At 43.0% G+C, this 22,363-nt stretch overlaps 1 protein-coding gene across 3 annotated transcripts in view; it reads right to left on the bottom strand.

The window, feature by feature from the left end:
- GRIN2B (glutamate ionotropic receptor NMDA type subunit 2B) overlaps positions 1–22,363 on the bottom strand; it is a 219,378-nt gene that overhangs the window by 107,879 nt on the left and 89,136 nt on the right. For all 3 annotated transcript variants that reach the window (XM_061361769.1, XM_061361777.1, XM_061361760.1), the window contains one exon: positions 13,247–13,845. In XM_061361769.1, the coding sequence (XP_061217753.1) occupies positions 13,247–13,845 (599 nt within the window). The remainder of the gene's footprint in view (positions 1–13,246; positions 13,846–22,363) is intronic.

The raw sequence follows: 22,363 nt of genomic DNA on the forward strand, positions 1-22,363 counted from the left end.
TCATCCTGCAAAACATGCTCAGAGCCTGATGTAAAGAACATGCAGGAAACATGTTTGCACTGAACAAAACAAAGGTATCATATTAAGGTGGGAGTAGGGCCTGGTGTTAAAAAAAAAATAAAATATCTATTCAGAGAAAAAAAATAAATTGGAAATTGCCAAAAAGGAGCTACTTAAAAATATATATATATGGCTTTTTTTATTTTTGAACTTTTTCTTTTTTCTAAAATATCAAAACAATAGAAAAAGACCAACCCAGTTCAAAACATGGATAATCCTCTTCTCCCTGGCATCATGACACCAGTCAGTGCAAGATTCCTCCTTTGATAACATCCTTTATCCTGTCCTGTTATAAGTTATTGTCCTCCCCCTTTTTCTTATTCCTTCTCTCCCTTCCTCCCTCTCTCCTGGCTCTCTCCTCGGCTCTCCCTGGTGAACAGTGAGCCTCAAGAAGCATTCCTGGGCTAGAAATTAACATATTAATGAAGAAAGAGCCTTGAAGAAGGGTTGAGAGATAGGGAGAAAACAGAGAGATGAGGCAGGCAGAACAAAATAACAAAGGGAAGATATAATGAAGAAGGGACACAGAGCCAAAGCACAAAGGAAGGAAAAAAAAAACCAACACGCCTTTCTCAGGAACTTGTGCTACTTCAAACACTTCCATGTGAAGAAAAGATGAAAGAGAGAAAAGAAAGGGGGTGGGGAAAATGGGGTGGTTCTTCTGTTTTAAACCAAGATTTAATATTTCTATAGAAAAGAATCACCTATTGAGAGAAGGATGAGAAAGATGGAGGATGGGAGTAAGGGAAGGACACAGAGACACACAAAGGGGACATGACTGTTAACAAAAACAGTGGGCTCATCCCTGGCTTTTTTGCAAATCACAATGAGCATGGAGACATGGATACGTCAGTGCAATCTTAGGGCTTTGCCTACAGGTTATTGCCTCCCCTACAACCCTCTTATTCTCCCCTTCCACAATGTACTCCTGCAAGCCTGCCCCAAAATTATGTTGAAAATGGAGAAAACATCAATTAGCAAAGACTAGTGTTGATCTGGCAAGCTCACAGGATTCCCACTCCCAACCCCTCTCAGCATGAACAGGCAAACAGTTGGAAACCCATTAGGTTCAGTGGGTTGAGAAGGAAGTAAAAAAATTGTTAGTTCAAACATCTAAATGCTTGCTCAATCATTGTTCCTCTACTTGACTACCCATGATTTACATCCTTGGTTAGATGCACTGCAGAAGAAAGTATTCTGAATACTACAGAAGAATATATTCTAAATTTACTTTGTACCCACTAGCCAGAACAAGCCCACCACTCCCATGCCTGCTAAACATGACAAAAGGGCAAAAAAAAGGATTCCAGGCCTATAAAAGAAACATAAAGAAACAGCACCTTTAGTGCTGAAAAACACAGCAGACATTGCAAAACCAAGAGACATAAGGACTTGACTAGGAAATCAAGCTTTTTTGCATAGTCTACATCAGCAAAAGTGTGAGTTGTTTCCAGAGGGCCATTCCTGTAAAACAGACCTCCTGCTCTTTATCACCATCTTTCACATTTCTACCCGCATGTGCCACCACAGAAGAACTTATTCCACGGCTTCCTGGTGGTACCAAACCAACTGCTTAGCAGCTCACCAGAGCACTGCTATAGTAAGTGTTGAGGGCTCATGGTCTTCTGCAGCACCTTCCTGGGTGTGTAAGAATTATGTAAATAGCCACATGCACAACAGCGTTTGTCTCCTTGATCAGGCCCGCATCTCTTTTCTTCTATAATAGTGAGGAGGGTGGACCAAGGCAAATGCACTGGTGCAGGAGTCCCTGCTCCCTGGCTTCAGCAGAATGGCCACAGCCAATGTTGCAATATCCATGCAGCTCTCCAGGCTTTTGGCACTGCTGCTATGACCAAAGGCAACTTGAAAAGTAAGGTACTAACTGCACTGAGGAATAAAGGTCAGTGCCACCCACAGCCCTCCCTTTTAGGGAACTGGCTGTATTCCAAGCTTGGCAGTAGCCTGCATGCCCTTCACAGCAAGTGCTGTAAAACCAAGCCCAGTGATGCTTTTTATTTCCCCAAGTGCTCCTCCTTCCGCACCACATCCCAGCTCTCCTTTGCTGCCTTTCTATCAGTGCTCTTCTCCAGGGACCCATTTCCACAATGCCAATTGCTGGCTGCAATGAAGTTTCACAGCTGCCACATCTGATCACCAAGTGCAGGATCCCTTCTCCAGGCTTTGTGAGGATCCAGAAGTGGGTGGCAAATAGGAAGGCAACCAGTAGTAGTGCAAACCAGCCTGATCCCCAGTGGAAGGTGGTGGATGTCCCTCTCCTGAGCAACTTCACTCCCCTCTGGCTAATCCTACATCTGAATGACTACATAACCCAATGTACCAGCTTACTTGGTACTTCCAGTGCCACTCACTTTTGGCAGCACCATGTTCTTCTCGTTTGGCTCCCTCATTCTGCCAAACTTTCTACTTAAGCAATTTCATGGAACTATAATAAACTATCCCAAATCAATTTCACAGCATTGCTAAGCTTGTGCCTTCATCAGTTCAAACTTGAGCTTTTCATGAAAAATTGCTTGGAGAAAAAAATAAAAATCAGTAAACTTCTCACTCTGGGGCCTTTTCAGAACTACAATATTTCCACAGCCACTGGAGAAGCCATGACTTGGCACCAGATCTCCAAAACACTTGTTTCATCCGACCAGTAGTCCCACATTGGTAAAAACAGAGACCTTCTCCTCCTCAGAGCAACGTTAAAACAAAAATAGATTGGCAAGTAGAGCTCTCCCAATGTTTCAATTACATGCCTGCAAGGAAAGAGAAGGAAAAGGAAACTGAGAAGAGGGCAGCAGAACATGCAGAAGAACCCTGAAAGATTGGTCCTGCACCTCCTGGATGTGGGCAAGTCAATTGCTGGAAAGCCCAGTATCCCACACTCTCCTCCCCAAACAGCTGTTTAACATTAATACATACTAGGCATACTGAAGAGCAGTTGCTAGATGTTCAGATTTATTTGGAGGATGTATGCAGCTGTACTTCGCACCTCAAAGTCTTCACAGTCCCTTGGTGATGCTGGAGAGCATTTCACCATGGCTTAAGTACCAGCTCTTCTAAGCTCCCACCACTCAGATGCAGAAGGGCAGTGTCAGCATCTTTGAGAAGAGGATGAAAAGCATTTCTTGCAGCAATCTGTTTCAGATACCTCATGTCACTCATGGAGCTTCATCTGCCAGTGACATGCTGTTTTAAAGGGGAAGAAAGCCATGAAAAATACCCACTGTGGGTGGACCATCTTTTATTTGTGGCATCTATTACCTATGTGGCTACATCCTCCCAGAACTTTATTGTAGTTGACCCTTTTACTTCTCACACAGTTCTGGTTATCACTTGCTTTTTCTCAGTGGCAGGTACATAGCAGCCTTGTTGGTTGTCTCCCTCTGCCCAGGGCCGAGTTTCCAGGGGAAATAAGCAGATGATCAGTGCAGAATCTAGGTACATATGCCCAAAATATGTCATGATCTTGTGATGAAGAAGGTCTCTGAAAGCAGATATTATCTGCTGGTGAAGTCTGCATGTTGGAAAAGCTGCCAACCTCCTTCCTGAAACCACTTCTGGAACTGCTGGCTGCCTGCTTCACACAGGCACAGAAGAGGCATGTGTGGCACTGACGCTAATCTCTTGTGCTTATTAAACAGCCCCAATGTCTTGGCGAAAATCCACCTCTAGCAATTTCATTCTGCTGGCTGAAACTCCTCGTGCAGCTCCAGTGAGGTGCTGTATTAATCTCTGCTTCATACTGTGTGCTGTTAAACAGTTGCTCTATTTCACCCCAGAGATGGCTGAATTTTAGCGATGAATTAAGCCATCCCTTTCTACTCTGTGAAGTGCTTTGGAATTGCAGATAAAAGATCCTACGGCCTGACATAAATAAATGTAAGATGCTGACACTGCTACTGGAGGTAGCCATCTTGCTGAAAAATGATTTCATGTGTAACACTAATAATACAGGGAAGAATGCTGGGCAAGACACTGAAAACTCATTTCCATCTCGTTTTAATACAGCTTCAAAACCAGGAAGAAAGTCAGTGTCTAGTCAGTATTTGTGCATTTTTAACCATTGTCAGGCCTCAGAGATTCACAGGTTTTCAGGTTCTTTTCCACCCTGACCAGACCATCAGGGGGTGAATCCTTCATCTGATTACCTGACATGTTGCCAGGTCCTTGCAAAGACCAGCTCTCGGTTCACAAAATCTGTTTTTCAAGCATTTCTCATGACATGTTACTCCACAGGGGACCTCTATTCACCTTACAGTTTACTCAGTCAGGACAGGTATGGTGACCTGTTCAGTGTGGTATAGCAAGCTCAGAAATCTCTCCAAAGGGGGTGGAAGAGAGCTTTCTTGGTAGGAAGATGGCTGGCAGCATTCAGTCTGATAGATCCTTACAAGGGCACTACGGTTAGATTTTAATATTCATTTTATATAAAGGTGTTTGAGTAGGGACATTTTTATTACTTAAATCAGGGCAGGATACGCTGCAGGAATGATAGAGCAGGTAGTGCACTGGACAAGCTGATACATCTCTGCCATTTCTGTTTTCTTTGTTACTATTTCACTCACACTGAAGCATTTTAAATACCACATTTCTGAATTATCTTTCATTCAAGTACTTCAAGAAATATAGTGCACAATGAATGTACAGTAAGAAAAAAAAATTACACAATATTAACATACACCACCTTCAAATGTTCATATTCAATACAAAATCAAATTTTTAACCTTAACAAAGCAGGAATCCCTTGTCTACCACTGCAAACTATTTTTGAAGTTTGAAGTGAAGCTAGCTTTGAGTTATTTGTCCACATCAACAAAAATCCCACTGCTGGATAATTATTCAAAAGCAGAACAAATTCATCCATTTCATACAGTCATAACTCAAAATGGGATGAACAGGTTTTTTTTGCTCAGATTTTTCCAAAATGTTCACCTTTGGACTAAGAATGAAAATAAAATTTGCAACATTTAAAAATAACAGCTACTTGAATATAGGCCAGTGGGGAGGTCTGTGAGCTGCAGAGGGAGGTCTGGATTCTGCACAGGCAACAGATGTTCAAAACCACAGTTCCGTTTGGTCCCTTTGACATAAGTATTCAGCTGCCCCACAGATACGCAGATCCACATTTTCCCAAAATTTGGATGCAAGACTCGAGTACACCCTTAAAGCAATGATTTTGAGAGGAATATCATCAGCAGCATCTAGTCAGGAGTAGCCTAAGCCTCAATTCAGCAAAGCACTTAATTGCCAGCTTAGCTTGAAACATGCACAATGACCTCTTAGACAAAGCATATATGGCAAAGACCACCAAAGAGCAGGTGCCTCTTGAGGGGAACAGACCAGCTGTTTGATAGCACTCAGCTCCAGCACACAAGGATGAAGGACAGAAAGGGGAAAAGAATATCCCATCAAAATTTAAACCACAGGAATGGCGTTAACGCTGCAAAATGTAACAAAAAATGTCTCAGCCTGATGCACCAGGGTTAATGTCTTGACTGTCCGCCAGGAAAGGACACCTGATTTTTTTCCCCCTTTTATTCATGAATTACTGTCAACGATAGCTGCTGTTGTGGCCCCCCTGTCCCGCTGGCAGGAAGCCAGTAGGCGGCAAGCTGGCCTGGTGTGTTGTCAAACTGCACCCAAATTGCACCAAAGCGAAGAGAAGCAGAATCTGCTTCAGAGTTGCACAGGGAGCCATAGCAACATGGCAGTTCCTAGTTTTAAAAACTTGAAAGATAGTAAGAACATTAAGTCTGAGGAGAAAAAAAGAAAAAAAAGGAAGGGAAAAAAAAACCCACAAAAAACCCCACATTTCTATCAAAGGAAAGAAATGCCTGTGTTCCTTACAGGCTCTAGTGATGAAATCGCATATGGCTAACCATGGATTTGCAGGTGTGCAAGTCAGAAAATAACCACAGACCCATCAAGCCATTTCCTCAAGGAAGGAGGCTATTTCTCACCTTCCCTCCACTGATCTGCTAAAGCAGGTTTTCAGATTCCCTCGGGCACTTTAAAACCCACAGGACCCCAACAACATTTTGTGACTGGGGAAGATGCCACTGTAGCAGATGCTGAACTGCAGCCAGAGCTGGGTTTGCAGTTTCACACTGCTTCCTTCAGCTTCACTACAGAGGAAGGATTCTGATTCGCATTTCATGAAGAGCAAACAGAGCCTGAATGCCCAACTTAAAGCATATTGTCACCAGCAAGCAAAGTTGCCACGGTATTAGCACTAATTGGACTTGGCTGCAGAGCAGAAGATGTCTCAGAGGGCTGGAAGCAGAACATGGACATTTTCCCATCTGGAAACTGATGGTGCATACCAAAATTCATTCCCAGCTGGTGGATTTTGGAGGCCATTATGAAAGGGTCTGTCCTCTAATCAAGATAACCCTTGCCAAAAACCCAGCACTTCACTTGAACCCTCCCATCCTATTTTAATTGCAGAAAGGATGAAAAATACAGCTGTCCACACAGAGCAAGTGCCTCCTCTCCACTTCTGACAAAGCCCTGCTCTGCAGGACCAAGGCACCCTGTGGTGCCTGCTGAGGGACAAACATTTTTTGCTGTTCCCCATCATATACTCCCTCTGAGAAGCTGGGGTTTTGGTATTGCACAAGCACACTTAGTGGGGTTGATGTTAGACTTTCCTCTACCTGTCACTGGTGCCTTCCACTGCCAAAGCATCAGTGCTTAAGTGCTTAAGGTCTGGGCAAAGCAAGGAGGACCGCCAGGCAGAGGCTGTGCCCTTCCGCATGAGGCATCCTTGGCAGCCCACCCATATGGGGGAGATTTGGGTTGAGAGAATGTTATAAAGCTGCCCTCAGCATCACCCTCCAGGAGACAGAAAAATGAAGTGAGAGGAACCCACACTGCCCCCAAGATGTGGTGGTACATGGATAAATGCTGCTGCTCCCACCCACTGCCCACCTCCTTGGCAGACAGTGTGAATAACTGGTAGCCTGAGGGTAGTGAACTCAGCACCTTTCACCAGCATGGAACCACCATGGCAGGGAGCAACACATGCAGGGCAAATGAAATGCAACAAGAGATGGAAGGTGGAAAGCATAAAGAAAAGAAAGTGATGGCAGCATGCAAGCAGCAGTAAGCAGAGTAATCTACAACGGATGCGGGGAGACAGAGAGACCCCAGTGGAGGCAGGAGGCATGGGCCAGCACAGGCCTCCAGCTGCTGCTGGAGTGGTGACAGGAACAAGCAGATTTCAGCAGCAGGGATCTCTAATCTGTCAGCAGCGCTCACGCCACATGCTGCCAGCTAGCACCAGCCTGACAGCAGCCGGACTCATGAACCAGTGGAAACATAACGAGCTGCTAACAAGACACCAGCTTAAAGGCTCCAAAAGGTCAAAAGTTACATATGCTCCCCCACCCTCCAAGTTTCTGAAAAGGGCAATTTTTGCATCTGTGGGAACATGTCATTTATACCTTCTCTTCTCTCCTCCACAGTAAAGAAACAAGTCCCAGCACCGTGCCTCCCACTGCTGGAGCAGGGCTTCCCAGTCAGCTGCCAAGCAGGTAGATGTGAAGCCAGTAAGACTTCAGTGCCAGCCAGTGCTCCTGTCTCTTAGCACAAAGTTAACTCCACAGTCCTATGGAGAAAGGGTGACACAGTCCTTTCTCCATTTCTGCTCTCAACTCCTTTACTGCATTGCGTGAAGGTGTGTGGTTCACTTGTCTAGGAGACAACAGAGGGGCTCCATGGCAGCTCCTGAAAATGACATATGATGATCCCCATGTTGGATATGGCAGGCAATAGCTGTTGGGACTGCAGAAGAGAATGCAGGAGAGAGGGCTGGGAGAAGCCTGGGAAACAAGGAAAGGTGCTGCCTGAGTGCTGTCCTTCACACTGACCTGGGGAAAGCAGGTCTAGGATGACATGGTCACAGTGCTGTTTCCAGATATCAGGGTGACACAATAACCTGACAGGGCACTGCACCTTTCCAGGGATACATACAGCCCCTATGGTCTTGAGTCTCCAGGGAAACAATATATTTGTACAATCCTATTGCAAGTACTTTCTCTGCTCACTGACGCACTGTTCAGCTCTGTAAGCCCCTGCAGTTCCTAATTTCCACTAGGGCAATTTGGCCACATGAGAACAGAGCTTGCCCTGGAAAATAGTTTCCAACCATTCATTAAGGGCTCTTTTGCACTTCTTAACTGGCTGGTATAGAAAGCTCCAGATGAAAGTTAGTATTTCCCCCAAAGTGGAAGTATCATATCCAAACAATGCACCAAGCTAGCTTTCCAGCTGTTTTCATATTTGAGGAATCTGAGGTGCAGAATTGAATCTATCTTTGTTCCCCTCTTAAAGTATTTCTTTGCAAAGGCAGTATAATTCCATATTTGTATTTTCATTCCAAAGCAAATGCTTCACTGCACTTTTTATTAAAATGAAATCTGGTGTGTGCAGCCTGGTGTTAAATAAGAGACTATTAAAGCCAATCAGTGGAGAACTCATTAGTAACCCTACAACAACAAACTAGTAGTTATGGCCCAGCATTCACAAGCAGCCATGACAACCAGTGGGAAGAGCCCAGGTCTTGTTGAAGGCTATAATAAAAACACAGCTTATATAGCCCTATGACTGTGAATATCCATACAAAATGGTGAGCTTCTATTCCTCAAATATGTGCCAGAAATCATGTTCTTTTCTCATGACTCATCCCTGAATTCCACTCCCAAGAATGCTCCTGTCATTTAGTTGTTTCTTCTCATTTCTAAAATGTAATGAGAAGCACCAATCCCAAGCTCAAGGAAATCTGTCCCATCAATTAAAATAATGAAATAAGCAGAAGGCTGCCTATAAACACATCCACCTCTGCCCACTCACTCCTCAGCAGCCATGGTGAAGCAAGAATAGATGAGTTCTGCAGAATGCCTACGTTAGCAGCTCTCCTTTGAAGGGCCAAGAAGGAAGAAATCCACATTTGAGCATTTATCCAGAGAAAAACTGTGTTAGAAACTCCTTCTGAACTTTTGTAATCTCATCCACTAGAAGAGAGCAGAGAGCGCAGTGGTTTCCTGGGTACTCAGGAGAAGACTGGCCATTGAGATAACTGTAAACTTGGTAGACCGGAATATTCAAATCCCATTTCTTCTGGGGCAATGAAGAAATAAGTGAACAGGTAATTATTACAAACAATATGAATAACTAAAGAATGCAATTGAACTGGAAAACAGCATTTACATATACAGACTTCAAATGATCACCTAAGCCTATTATCAGCATAAATTGAGATAAATCCCTCACTCGAGGAAAATTTCATTCAAAAAGAAAACCAATAATTCTTGTCGAAAAAAAACCTTATTTAAAGTATTACTTTCCTATTATTTAGTGGAGTTATCTCACCAGTGGGCTCATTTCCAGGACAAAATTTGCAATGTTCAATGGTCGTGATCATACTTCTGCAGTTCCAGTCTAACACAAAAGAGAACAAGTTTCGAGACAGACAAGAAACAGTTGCTATGAGACCATTATTAATACAAGAAGATTCAGACCAAACACCTACATTGGCAAGAAATGGCATTTAGATAACAGTCTGTCTTGTTTCTTTTTGTGCTTGCAGCTGTACTTCAAACAAAACTTTGTTTGCACAGCTCTTGCAAAAGCGAACAAGTGTCAGTGTAAGAAGGGGGAAAGACAGAGAAACTGAGCTTTCTTTCTAAACATGAGCAACTTTCATTTCAGTTCCTCCATTATACGCCCAGATCAACCACTGAGACCACATTGAGCGAGACCCTCCAATTTTAGCTGCATTCAGAACTGCTTCACTTTCAGAAAGAGAAGGGGGGGAGGGGGGAAGAGAGAACTAAAAAAGGAAGAAATGGTCAAAGTTCAAAGGCAGATCTTGGGAAATGACTAATTCACAGTCTTAATGTATAATGTGCCCCAGCTGAACAGAACTACACTTTTTTTTCAGTTGGATGTGTCACTCTTGGAAGAATGGGAAAATTCCTTTATCACACTGCCTCCCAGCTATGGATTTGAAGCAAACTGGACCACTTTGGATTAGCTTCGAGAGTTTCTGAAGCATCAGCTACATGGTGATGTATTATCTGAGGTCACATACACTTTGCAGCCTCCCCAGACATCAAGCCCACATACGTGCATTTCTCTATTCTGTGTAGGCATGCGGAGGGGGAACTGTAAGTTGCAGATGGCTGAATATAGTATTGCCGGGTTCAGGGCAAGACTAAAATTAGTTTTCTAGAACCTTCAGCCCAGTCCAAAGTGAGCAAGACAATGTCCCAGACATGCAGATATTGCTGCTCCCTGGTGCTTACAATGCACAAGTGCTGTGGCATCTTCGTAGGTGGAAGGGGTTAGAGAAGGTATGAAGCATCCAGGTCTGCAGAATCTGTAATACTCCAGATAGACAAAGCATTTCAGGAGAGATTTAAAGACCTCAGATAGACAGAGTATATCAGGAAGGGTTTAAAGTTTAGCACATCATAAATTTCAGCAAGTGCAACAGGACTTGAAGGCATGAACACAGATCACAGCCATTTATCTCTGTGGGTTTTGGTCCAGTGAAGTGAACTCATATCTTCATGGCTGCTCCTTTCCACATCTTGTCCCTCTCTCACCTCTACCTTTCCTCCTACACAGACTCCAGGCTGTGAGGCTGAGCATGAAGCTGTCATATTTCTACTGAACCTTTGGATTTGCAAAAGCAATGGTTTATTTTGGACACCATTAGTTTTATACATCAAAAGGTGCCTGAAAGTAATTCCACTTAAACAGAAAACTAAGCACCCAACTCACTGAAGTCTAACTTCTTAACCATCTTACTCAGAAGCAGAGAGGGTGGAAACATCTGGGCGGGGCGAAGGGAAGAGAGCACAAGCCAGTGCTGTGCAAGGCAAAACAAGTATTTACACTGTGGTGAGAGAAGCAACTGCAACACAATGTAATTATTTCTGAGCTAGCCCAGGTGCCTCCAGCAATGTAGGCAGTGGCAGAACAGAGCTTGGCATGGACTAATTCACTCTGTTTCTCAGAGAGACTGATGTCAGTTACCCAAACTAAGCTGGGTGTATCTACATGTATCCACAGTCATTCCTGTGAAAGCTGTACTCAAAGCAGACAAGGGAGAAGGAACAGCATGATTTGGGCCATGAAGGTGAGAAGAAAGCTAATATCTTCAAAAGTGACAAGAACTGCTTTCGTGTGGGGTGCCCAGGCTTCAGGGCATATCTACACTGCACAACAGTACCGTCATATCTAGAGACTCAGGAGTCTCTGAGCTGGCAGCTTTTATACAACACAAAGAAGTGCTATGCTGAGAGGTTATGCTGGGTCCTTGAAGCAGTGTAGCTATGTGGGTATGATGTGCACAGGCTAATACAGTGTCAACAGAACTGATTAGCAAAAAGTCTCTGGAGAACACTGCATCACATATTAGGGGACAACATTTTTTTTTCTACATAACTGCTGAAAAGACACAGTACAGCTCTCCAGAAAAAAAAAAAAACACACCTTATTCATTTGGAAAGGTAGAACAGCCTGCCTTAATGCTGTTGTATAACTTTGATATCTGATAACTTTGCATCTATTAAGTATATTTTCCCTGCTTAATCATTCCAGTGATGAGTCAAAAGAGAAGCAGAATACAACCCTTACCCCTAAGCATAGCTGGGAAGGAAACCAATAAAGCTTTGGGAACCTTTAGTCCTTCAGTACTTCCAAGGCTCGCAGACAGCAAAAAGGTAATACGGGGATAGGCAAGTAAAGGCAGTAAGATCTGGTATATGCCAAATAGATCATAGAAACAGCAGATAACATTATGGATAATAAAAATGGCTCAAAGAACAGACTTTTCTTTCAGTTCCCAACTTCCAGGCAAACCAAAATCTGCTTTCTTGTTCACCAAGTATCTGCCTAGTACAGCTGACACTGAGGGGCCTCAGCACGCAAACCAATCAATCACGTTTTCACTGTTCCATGATTCATCATGACAAATGAACAAAGATGCTGAGCTCTGTGTGGCCACCTCTCCTGGTGGCTACTGCCTGCATTGACCTTGTTCTACCACAAAGGGACCAATATGCCCAAGGATTTTACATATAAAACATTGGAGAATAACAGCTGAGCAGGTCAGGGGGCATCTGGCTAATTGCAGATCCCATGTCTAATTATCTGGGTTGCTTAGTGACACACTAAAACTCCAGCTGAGAGAAAAAGGAAGATCTAGTAATCAGAGTGCTGTTCTAGAGATTGTTCCACCACAGGCCTCCTCTATGACCTTAAATAGGTATCTTAGCACTGTTTCTTCAGAAAACCTGAATCTGGATTAAAAGAAGACTGTTATTCAAATAGGTTTTCACTATTTTTAAATGCCCTTTTCCATCTAGAAAAACTTGCCATTCTGATGCAGATGCCTAAGCTCTACGTATAACGTGCACAATAGAGAATGAGACCCAAAACACCCAGCAGACAACGGCCAAGAATGTGCCAATGAGCAGGGTGATAGCACAAGTACTCCTCTTTGAGGTAAACTGGATTCTTAAGACACCCAAGGGTTTTAAAAGCTTCCAGTATAAAGCAGGAGCGAGGCAGAGTTATTGACTCTTACTCTTTTTGCAGCTTTAGTTCTCCACACCTCTCTGCACTTCACTCTTTCCTGTAATTCAGAGCTAATGGACAGCAGAAAGACACTAGGTCCTCAGACAGCAGGTGCCATAAAACTATTCCAGGTGGGTCACACACCTGTTTACATAGGGCTGGTGCCTGGAACAGAACCTGGTGCTTACTACATTTACATACAAACATCCCCAGTGCTTGAAGCAAGAACCCACCTGAGAGTTACCAGACCCATTTATGCAAAGATGCTCCAAGAAATTCACCACTGTTATAGATGCAAAATCTGGTGCCTCAATGGGCACACTCAGTCTTTGCACTATGACTTCATTGTTCCTTTTCCTCATGCTGGCTTGCCCCGTGTGTCCTATACAGGTTTTCTAAGGCGGTAACAGTACTGGTAGTCGCGACACATAGCAGCTCAAGTTCCACCATCAACTCGCCTCCCCTTGCCCAGGTTCTGGCCAACATTGCCCACTGCCCTGGAGCATCACATAGCCTAGCAGAATTATTCTGGTCTCAAAGGTCCCTTCTGACCCCTCTTTTGTAAGGCTGGCCCATTCCTTTTGCTTACCTGTTGAGCATGTTGGACTGGTAAATCCTTTTCTCCTGGGTGTTGTAACAGCTGCTCTTGGGCTCAGGGATGAAGCTGTGTTCAGACAGCATATCAGAAGCAGCCGTGGTGATTATGGCTATTCCATCCCTCACTCTGGCAGGAAGACCATAGTCCCATTCATCATATGAGACAGAGATGAGCCCGGTGGGGAACTCAGATGGCACTGTGTCTGTATCCCCTGCCACCAGGCTGGGCACGATCCACGTGTAACCATAGCCTGTCAGACCCACAGAGTTGGCCACCTCAAAAATGTAGGTAGCCTCTTCCTTTGTGCAGTAGAGGAGGATAACAGGGCTTTGGAGCTTCTTGAGCTGGTTCTGGATCTTTGAGTCCCCATCATCCAGGGACATGTCCAACAGGAGGACTTCCTCCAATTCCCAACCCACAAAGCTGTGCTCAATGGTACTGCGGATCTTGTTCACGAAGTCCTGATAACCAGGGAAATAAGTAGTGACAATGGAGAAGATGTACCAGTCATATTCTTCCATGATGTTGAGCATGACAGAGGCTTGCTGTTCTATTGATGGACCAAACTGGAAGAACATGGATGACTCATCCTAGATAGGAAGTCAAAGAGAGGAAGAAAGAGAAAAAGAAAACAACAATAGGTCAAAGGAAATAAACAGCATTCCTAGTCAACCCATTGCGTGTGGAGGGGGAGGCGTGCAATCAGAATCTTACACTTCATGTCTTGGCCAGAGCTTACAGATTCTTCTTTTAAAATTTTAAAATTTAAGTGAAGCAAGTGGGAAGGAAGTAAAAGCCTTTTTATGACCAGCTGTCCTTACTTTATTTTTAAAGGCAGGTTGCCAAAATTACTTAAAGATTTCAAATGTTAGGCATGATTCTAACAGACAGGGAACAAGTGGTACACAAGTGAGCAGAGAAAAAGAGAATATGTACAAAATACTCCATGGCTGCAGAAATTTAGAGTTTTAATCCCCAGATTATCATATGTAGTATAAACAGGGAAAACAGCAGCTTTGATACTGATTCAGTTTGGGATGGTCGTTCCAGTATGAGTATCCAGATTGAAGTAGCAGAGTAGACAAAACCATGAGACACAAATAGCTCTGAGAATCTCCACTGCAAGCTCCTCACAAAGCAAGCAGTAGCACAGAGCGCTGCAACTGTGAAGGTGCCACCTCAGAACAACATAAAACATTACTAAAATCGAAAGAAATAAATTCTAAACTATTATGGGTTTTGATTCTACCATGTTTTACAGAAATGTCAGCTCACTATTTCTCTTGGTATTGCTTTCATACCCTTCTACCATACCAAGTTCATCTTTGCCAGAACCAGAACTTGTACCATTTTATAGCCTCCACGACTCCAAGGAAGTTTTGTACAGGTCTCAGCTCTCCAATGGTATACTGTAAACCTTTTTCATTCTGGAACTTCACAAGATATCAGGCTTTCAATTTGTGACAGATCCAGTAAAATCCAAATACTCCCTTTTGTGCAATTCATGATGGAAAAGAATGGGAAAAGCATTTGCCAATATGCTCTCTCCCACTGACTTCTGTAGAGTAGGATTAGATCATAAACAAACAAAGACAGGATGAAATCTGCCTCTCTGCAGAGATTCCCATTACAATAAGAAAGCTCTCCAAATCCAATCACTACTTTTAGGAATGAGATAGCAGCCCCACCTGCTTTTCAATAAGCCAGAAAAGCTGAACCAGAGATTCAAAAGGAGGCAGTCAGGAGTTTCAGACGTAGGGAAACTTATTGTGCGAATGCCTCAAGACATTACTTCAAGATACTTGCATTTAGAACAGTCCTTTACCAAATTCATTCTTCTACAGCCTGGCAGGTAAACCTGTTTTTCAGCAAGGATGCTAGTTAATTATCCCTCCCTCCATCCCTTCTTTACCCATGGTTTTGATTACCTATAGCCATTTTCTCTATTGGCAATTAAGCCATAGCTCAGGAATTCCAGGAAAAAAATAAGGCAAGCTTTGATCCTGCATGCAGCCTTAAGCTGTTTGTTGCTCTTTCCTGAACTCCCTATGAGTCACGTCCTATATGAAAGAGTCCTTGCTACTATATCCCCATGCCTCTCCTATTAGGTTTGGTGATTAAACTCTGCTCACTTCCATACAACTCACCACCTACTTGTGAAAGTACTCTTAGGGCTGTTATTTGCTCACTGCAAAAAGGAAAAAGTACACACATCAACAATTAGAGATATGTTAAATAAACAGGAGCAGCAACTGAGCCCTTCAACCTGTGGAATATAGCTCGTACTTTTTAAGACTGGAATTCAGCCTGTTCTCCCAGAACTGCTCAGGAACAGAATTACTCTTCCAATAAAAAAAAAAAATATCTTTTTATCTTTGAAGATTATGTAGAAAATCAGGAAAGGAAGAGGAATGATTAAACTATTCTCATGGCATGTATCAGAATTTGAAGAAAGCCTGAACAAGCATCTCCAATACCCTTCACTGGGCCTTTGAAAGCCACTTGTAGCAAACTGAATGCTAGAGTGTAAAGACTCAGACTTAATGTAACATGAAAAGGCAAGACAGCTACACTGATGACTAGTATTCATTTTTATATTAATTTCCACAAAAGCTTTTCTATACTCATGCATAAGAACCTCTGAATTGCCTGTAAATTTCCAGTTTCTATCAGAAAGTCTAAGAGTTGAAGGACCTGGCTACTGAATTACAGGAACATTTGACACACAGCATCTTGAAGTCTCATATGAAAAAATTCTGGGTCCTTTTCTCCATGACAAATAAGGGATGGGAGATAATAAATCAAGGCTGCATATAAACACACACAGGAGTTAGCAGGCAGGTGTGAGAGAGGTGCAAGGTGCAGGAAGTATTGCCCTCCATGTGATTTTATACAGGGTCAAATACTTCAGTCAAAAGTGTTCACTGACAGCTCATTTCACACGAGTGCACAGCCCAACTGTTGAAATAAGCCCCAAGACTCAGGGAGAAAATTTGGAGCTCCTCACTAACCAGAGTGTGTCAGAACATCAAAAATCAATACACCAAATAGATAGCTTTATCACAATCCAGATAAACAATTCCTCTCCACTGAGAAATGTAAGCATCCCTCCCTAAATCAAACAGCACAGACCACTTGGCTGTGCATATAATAATTGCTCTTGAGCAACCGCTTGCATTTTTATTAAAGAAGGAGCAAGAAGAGACAACTTCTATTTAAAATGAGAACAGTAAGAAGGTGCAAGCCAGTCCAGCTTTTGGCTTGCTAATATGTCTCTTGGCACTTGATCACCCCAATAGTTGGGTGTAGCCAAATGTTCTTCATTCCTTAACCAATTCAGCACTCAGAAAAGAGAGGGCAAGGGAAGAAGAAATAACAACATTGTAGAAGTGTCCCTCATATCAGGAGAACTGCTGATTGAGCTGGACAGAAATCTCAGTAAGTGCCTTTTGGGGGGTAAAAAGTAAACTAATAAAAATGAAGAGAGCCACAATTTCCTTCCTTATTTTTGACCACACCTGATGGGAAGTCAGGGGAAAAGAGAAGGAGTTGAACTTAGAGAACCACTGGGTACTAGACAGAGTAGGAATTTGACTTCACTGTGGTGTTACAGTGAAAGCTTTTAAATTAGGAGATCTAAGGACGTTTTGCATATACCCCATAGAATCATTATAGCTCTGTTATAGCCTAAAACAAAAAGAGAAATACTTTAGCCCCCCAGCCCCCAGACATTAAGGGTTTTTACGGAATCTTACAGGCTTCTATTTTTCTCCTGCAGAAATTTCATGCTCCCCACCTCCCCTTTTGGAACAGCCAAAACATGGTTCAACATTGCCACTAGGAGACAGATTGAAGTCTGGGATAGGTTGGGTTCAAAGCAGAAGCCCCTTACACTGCACATCATCCAAGTGTAACACAATCCCCCGGCTATAGCAAAAAGCCTGTCTTTCTCCTACAGTTCTTTCACCTGCAAGCTCAGGCTTTCCATAGCTAACTGCTGCAACAGACAGCAAGATGCTGCTGGGCATCCCCCACCCAGTCTGAAAGAGTAGAGGCTCCATTACAGGATCTCAGTGCCTCCAGAGATCCTAGTACTCCCCCACTGTCACCCTGCAAGGTCAGGGATCTGTAGTTTCCAGAGCTGAGCTGGAGGTGGAGTAGATCAATTGACACAGCACCACTCCCAGGCTGACAGATGGCTTCCCACAGAAAATCTGCTTCGAGTTTACTGCTGCTGGGACAAGTATTGCCTCCTCCTCCTGCACGTTTAACCCCTCCAATAAGGAGGCTAGATTGCACACGGGGAAGATGCAAACGCACTCACTGTGAAGCCTTTTCTTGGAAACTGGTAGCTGGTGACTTCTTTGGTGGATGGAAGAGGGTTTGCAGAGGTGGCACAAAGGTTAGAGACCAAGCAAGTGTTATTGCCACCACTTCTAAGCTGCTTGGTGCCTTCTGCCCCTCAAGGGACAGGCAAGCCCATGCAGATATTGCATGAAGGCCAGGTCTGGCGAACACCTCACCCAAGATGCAGACCCTTGGCAAGGCTGCAGGTGACTCTCTGAGGAGCGCCCCTACAGCTGCACCATTTGAAACCAATCACTGCCATTTAATGAATCATTAGACTACCTCAGATGTGGTAGGAAAGGTCCCTGGGGTGCTGTTCTCACAAGTTCCTTCCTAACAGCCTCTCTGGATTCCCCAGGCAAGCAAAAGCAATTACAGCTTTACAAACAGCATCTTAATCCAGAGCTAAACTGTTCTGCACTGGGCAGTCTAGTGAACATTCCTAAAGCAGAGGAATGCAAGATCTCCAAAAACAGTTGCAGTGGTCCAGTCATCTTGAGTAACTAGAAAGACTTCTACTTAGGCACAGTATAACTGCTCACTTGGGAACTGAGGAGATCAGCACATTACATTTCTTCTGTGCAGCCTATCTGAATGTATTTAGTTTTGGTGTGCCATGCTCTGGTCGCTGAGCTATGAACAGCTCTTTGCTACTGGTGGCAAGCTCCTTTAGCTCCAGTCCAAGTGCCAGACTCTGCAGGGTTCAGGTGTGTCAAGCTGTGCACAAGGAATTTGAGTGAGGAGCAGGTCAAGAGCATATGTTTGCTTCCTCATCTGGAGAAATAAACCATGTTTTTGCAAAATGGCCTAAGCTGCTATATCTTCACAAATGCAGCAGAAACACAGTATGTGCTACTCTGGAAGTAACCCCTTTTTATTAGGCTTTTGGGAACATCAGTATATCTAACCCTATTTGCTGCTTCATTAAGCTTCCTGTGCAACCATAATTTAACAACTGGTATCTGGCCTTCCTTTCCTTTCCAGTTTGTAAAGGGAATCCTATAAGATCCTAACAACTTAAGCCAGTATCATTTTCCAAAGTCCTCTTCTAATTTTCCTGATTCAGAAGAAAAGCTGTTAGTGTTTAGTGTTAGTCTTTAATAGGGGCTTGATTTGCCAAATTCCTCTATGACCTACAAACAAATTACATAGGGATGTTTCTTGTTTAAAATTCAATCCTGCCTACCACACATTTTGTGGGGGCAAAAAGTAGTGAGAAAGCACCAAATAACTTCTGGGAAAACACAGATTTTAATTTCCTCACCTATGTATTTATTTTCTTCGAAATTGAGACACCATGTGCACTTATTTGTTACAGTGCTGGTGGGATACCTGATTCACTGGGAGTTTTATTGTCCATGATGGAAAATGCTGCAACAGTTCAAAGTCTTATAATTAAATTTCCTATATTTCTGAGCCCCATTTGTTACAACAGATCTGACAGGAAATCAGGATCTTTGCTGCTTAAGTGTTCATTTACTCCTGTTTATTCTTACCACAAATGCATCACTGCCTCAGGCTAGCCTGAAGTCAGGATCTTCTGCCTGTTTGTTTTTTTCTCCCCACATTTAATTTATTTAGCTTTCAACAAATCAATACAATAAAACTCTGTTTTTAATATTACATGCTGTATCATCCTGTGTGAGTCCTTTCCCTGAGTGCTTGCAGTAGGGACTATGAGAACACAGTAGCACTACAGCCCTAGCACAATGCTCTTATGGTGGGATTTGCATCTAGAACAACATGTTTCCGCATCTCTCACACACATACATGCTCGGATTTCCACAAGTACGCATATTGACAGCAAAACCTACTCAAAGTAAGTTTGGAGCACACTGGACTGTGTAAATTCTGAATGACTCTGCCTAGTTGATACTACTTAGTAGGATTTCAAAACTTTCCTGTCTCATTAGAACAGGTTTCCTGAGTTATTACTGATTTTGGCTTGCACAGCAGATGGAGCAGTGACCTCCTACAAGCCTTTCCCAGTGCTCTGATTCACTGATGAGTGGATCGTTGTTGGTAAAAATCCTCCAAGCTACCCTGGAAATGTACCCTTAGTGGGAAGTTCAAATTTGTTAGTTGCAGAAATGTGTTTTACATAGCCCTATCATTTATCAATTTCTTCCCTTGTTCTCATAATAACTACTGAACACGCTGGCCTTGTTTGACAGAAGTATACGTAGCTCATAGATGATGGTTAGAGAGAAGTGATTACAGAAACTGGCGGATGAGTGAAAGGGAGAGACCCAGTTGAATGTCTCCACTGGTGGAATGGCAGTCAGGATATACTGATAAATTAGTGGAGGTCTATAAAAGCCCTCTCTTCCAGGACAGAATGTTGCATACAAGTGGCCAAAAAAGGAAGTCTGCAGCAATTAGGAAAATGGTTGATTCTCTAGGTCTTCTCTGAAAGCCATGATCCCTGATGGCTACAAAGAAGAATTGCAATAACAGATCTAAAGTTGCTAGTATAGCTCAATTTTGTCACCAGGATAAACGGTAACAAATGTAGCAAGATTCACATGTATAATGACATTAACTATAGACATACGTATCACCATACACACAGATCCTAGTCATGGCTTGGACATTAATCTCTTCATAGCAGTGGAAACAGATTTGCTGCAGAGCCTTAGCCCAGGGGCAACTGTGTAAGTGCTCCAGCACCAAGGAGTTCCTGAGAGCTGCAATAAAAACATCTCTGATTAAAGATGACTCAAGGGCTGAAAACAGCTAAGTGATTTCCACTTTCCACTTAAGGGTCTACAGAAATCATTCATTCGAAACATTTTCTAACAGAGAAAACTCAAGATACCCTGAATTCTGTAATCTTGATCTTAGGATCATTTCACTCCATACCACTTGCAGTTAACAAAAAAAGATGAAAAAGCCAAACATACTGAGTGCCATTGACGGACATACAATTCCGAGAAAAACCTCAGAAGTCTTTTGGCTAAGAAGGGAGTGCACAATTTGTGACTTTTATACACAATCACTGGTCAAAGCAGGCTACTATATGCTGCTATGCCATACTAGCTTCCCAGAGCATCACATATGGGTGCCAGCAGTTTTCCACAGAGGACAAATGGCAATTAGAAAGCTGCCAGGATAAAAAGTTTTCACACCAGGCTTCTTGCATTTCCATTTTCACCTCTGTATATGTGTGGTTCCTTGTTTGATGAGCTCATGTGGATGGATTAAACCATTGGTCACTCTGGGTAGATGCTGCCTGCCAAGTGCCATGTTACACCACGATGGCAATCTGGACAACTCTAGCTTCCCTGTCCCAGCTCCGACAAGTCCCCTAGGTTGGCTTAATATTTTGACATTGCCAGCCCAGAACAGTTAGAGGAAATTCAGACCATCCCATTACTCATTTACATCATTACTCAATTACATCATGGTGTTTGCCTGGGACTTCTTTTCTGGCTGTCTTACCCCCCAGACTTAGGACTGAATTTTGACTGAAAGCTGAATGAGATGTCTTTGGTATAGACATATTTATCAATAGCAGCTATAAAACTATCCAACACTCTTAAAAAGTCCAGTCACAGTATTTGGCAAGATGTTATTGAATAAATTTCTCCAATCAGCTATTCAGGGTGAAATACTATTTCTTTTGATAATTTTTAAATTAACTGCTCTTTCATTTCATCAAGTATGCCTTTGGTCTCTTATTGTGAGCAAATCTTATTGTGAACTGAACCTCCAAAATTTCACAGAATCTATTTAAATAAGCCCTGGAAGCCCAGCATTGCATCCAAAACCCCCTGAGTCTCTCAGGAGCTGGCAATTTCCTTGTACTATGGCCCAGCTGTGGACAGGTCAGAGTGTGTCTGTGAGGGCCTCCATTCCCCTTCTGTCTCATGAAGCAGTGATACCCCTTTTCTCTCAAAATTTTGCATTGTTTATTTAAGTAATTATCTTCTGCAGGCAAAACTGTTAGTTGCTCTATGTCCTAACACATGGCACCCACAGTCCTGATGATTCCAGTGTCAGACTTTATGAACAGAGCAAAGTTAGCTCTGTCTGCTCTCTGGGCTGGCCAGATCACAGCTGAAGCAAAATAGTCAATTTAAGATAATATTGTGCCAAGACTTAATCTTTTCTTTGAGGCTGGCCGTATTAACCAGTTTAGGTAATTTTCAAAGCATTGATAATAGCTTACATACTCTTTGATATGGCATCTGGCTTGCCTCAGAGTGCAAGTAAGCAGCGGAAGAAAAGCCTGTGTAGATGTGTCCTTCACTTTCCGTAAGGCAAGGAGCAATAAAAGGCTTCAGCCTCATCCATTCTGCCCAGCAGTAAATGGTAATTCTCTTACTCAAAAACAACAGCAACAACAAAAAAAAAAAACCACAAAAAGCCCCAAAAATACAAAAAAAAAACCCAAACCAAAAAAACCCACCAAAACTAAACAGTTCCAAACTCTTTAAATGGGAGAGCTCTCCAGAAAGGGGACAAAGCTCAGCTCACAGACTCCAGATTTCCCACTGCCCCATATCTGGCTGCTTCTTCTCTAAGGGGTCATAATTATTCTCTGAGTACAAAAAAAAAAAAAAAAGAAAAAAAGAAAAAGAAAAAAAGGGGGGAAAAAAAAGAGAGATAAAAAAAGGTTCAGCTGCCACCGTCTTGGTCCCACTTAAGCAGTGGAGTTTCCCTGGCAACCACGCACACGCAATGCAGCCATGGCCATACACTCCCCGCCACAGCCAGCGGGAAGGACCACCATTGCTCCCTGCAGTGCTACACAGGGTA

Source organism: Neopsephotus bourkii, unplaced genomic scaffold (assembly GCF_033783945.1).
Source record: "Neopsephotus bourkii isolate Nb327-2 ecotype Australia unplaced genomic scaffold, CSIRO-AGI_Nbou_v1 NB_107, whole genome shotgun sequence".
Taxonomy (NCBI): Eukaryota; Metazoa; Chordata; class Aves; order Psittaciformes; family Psittacidae; genus Neopsephotus; species Neopsephotus bourkii.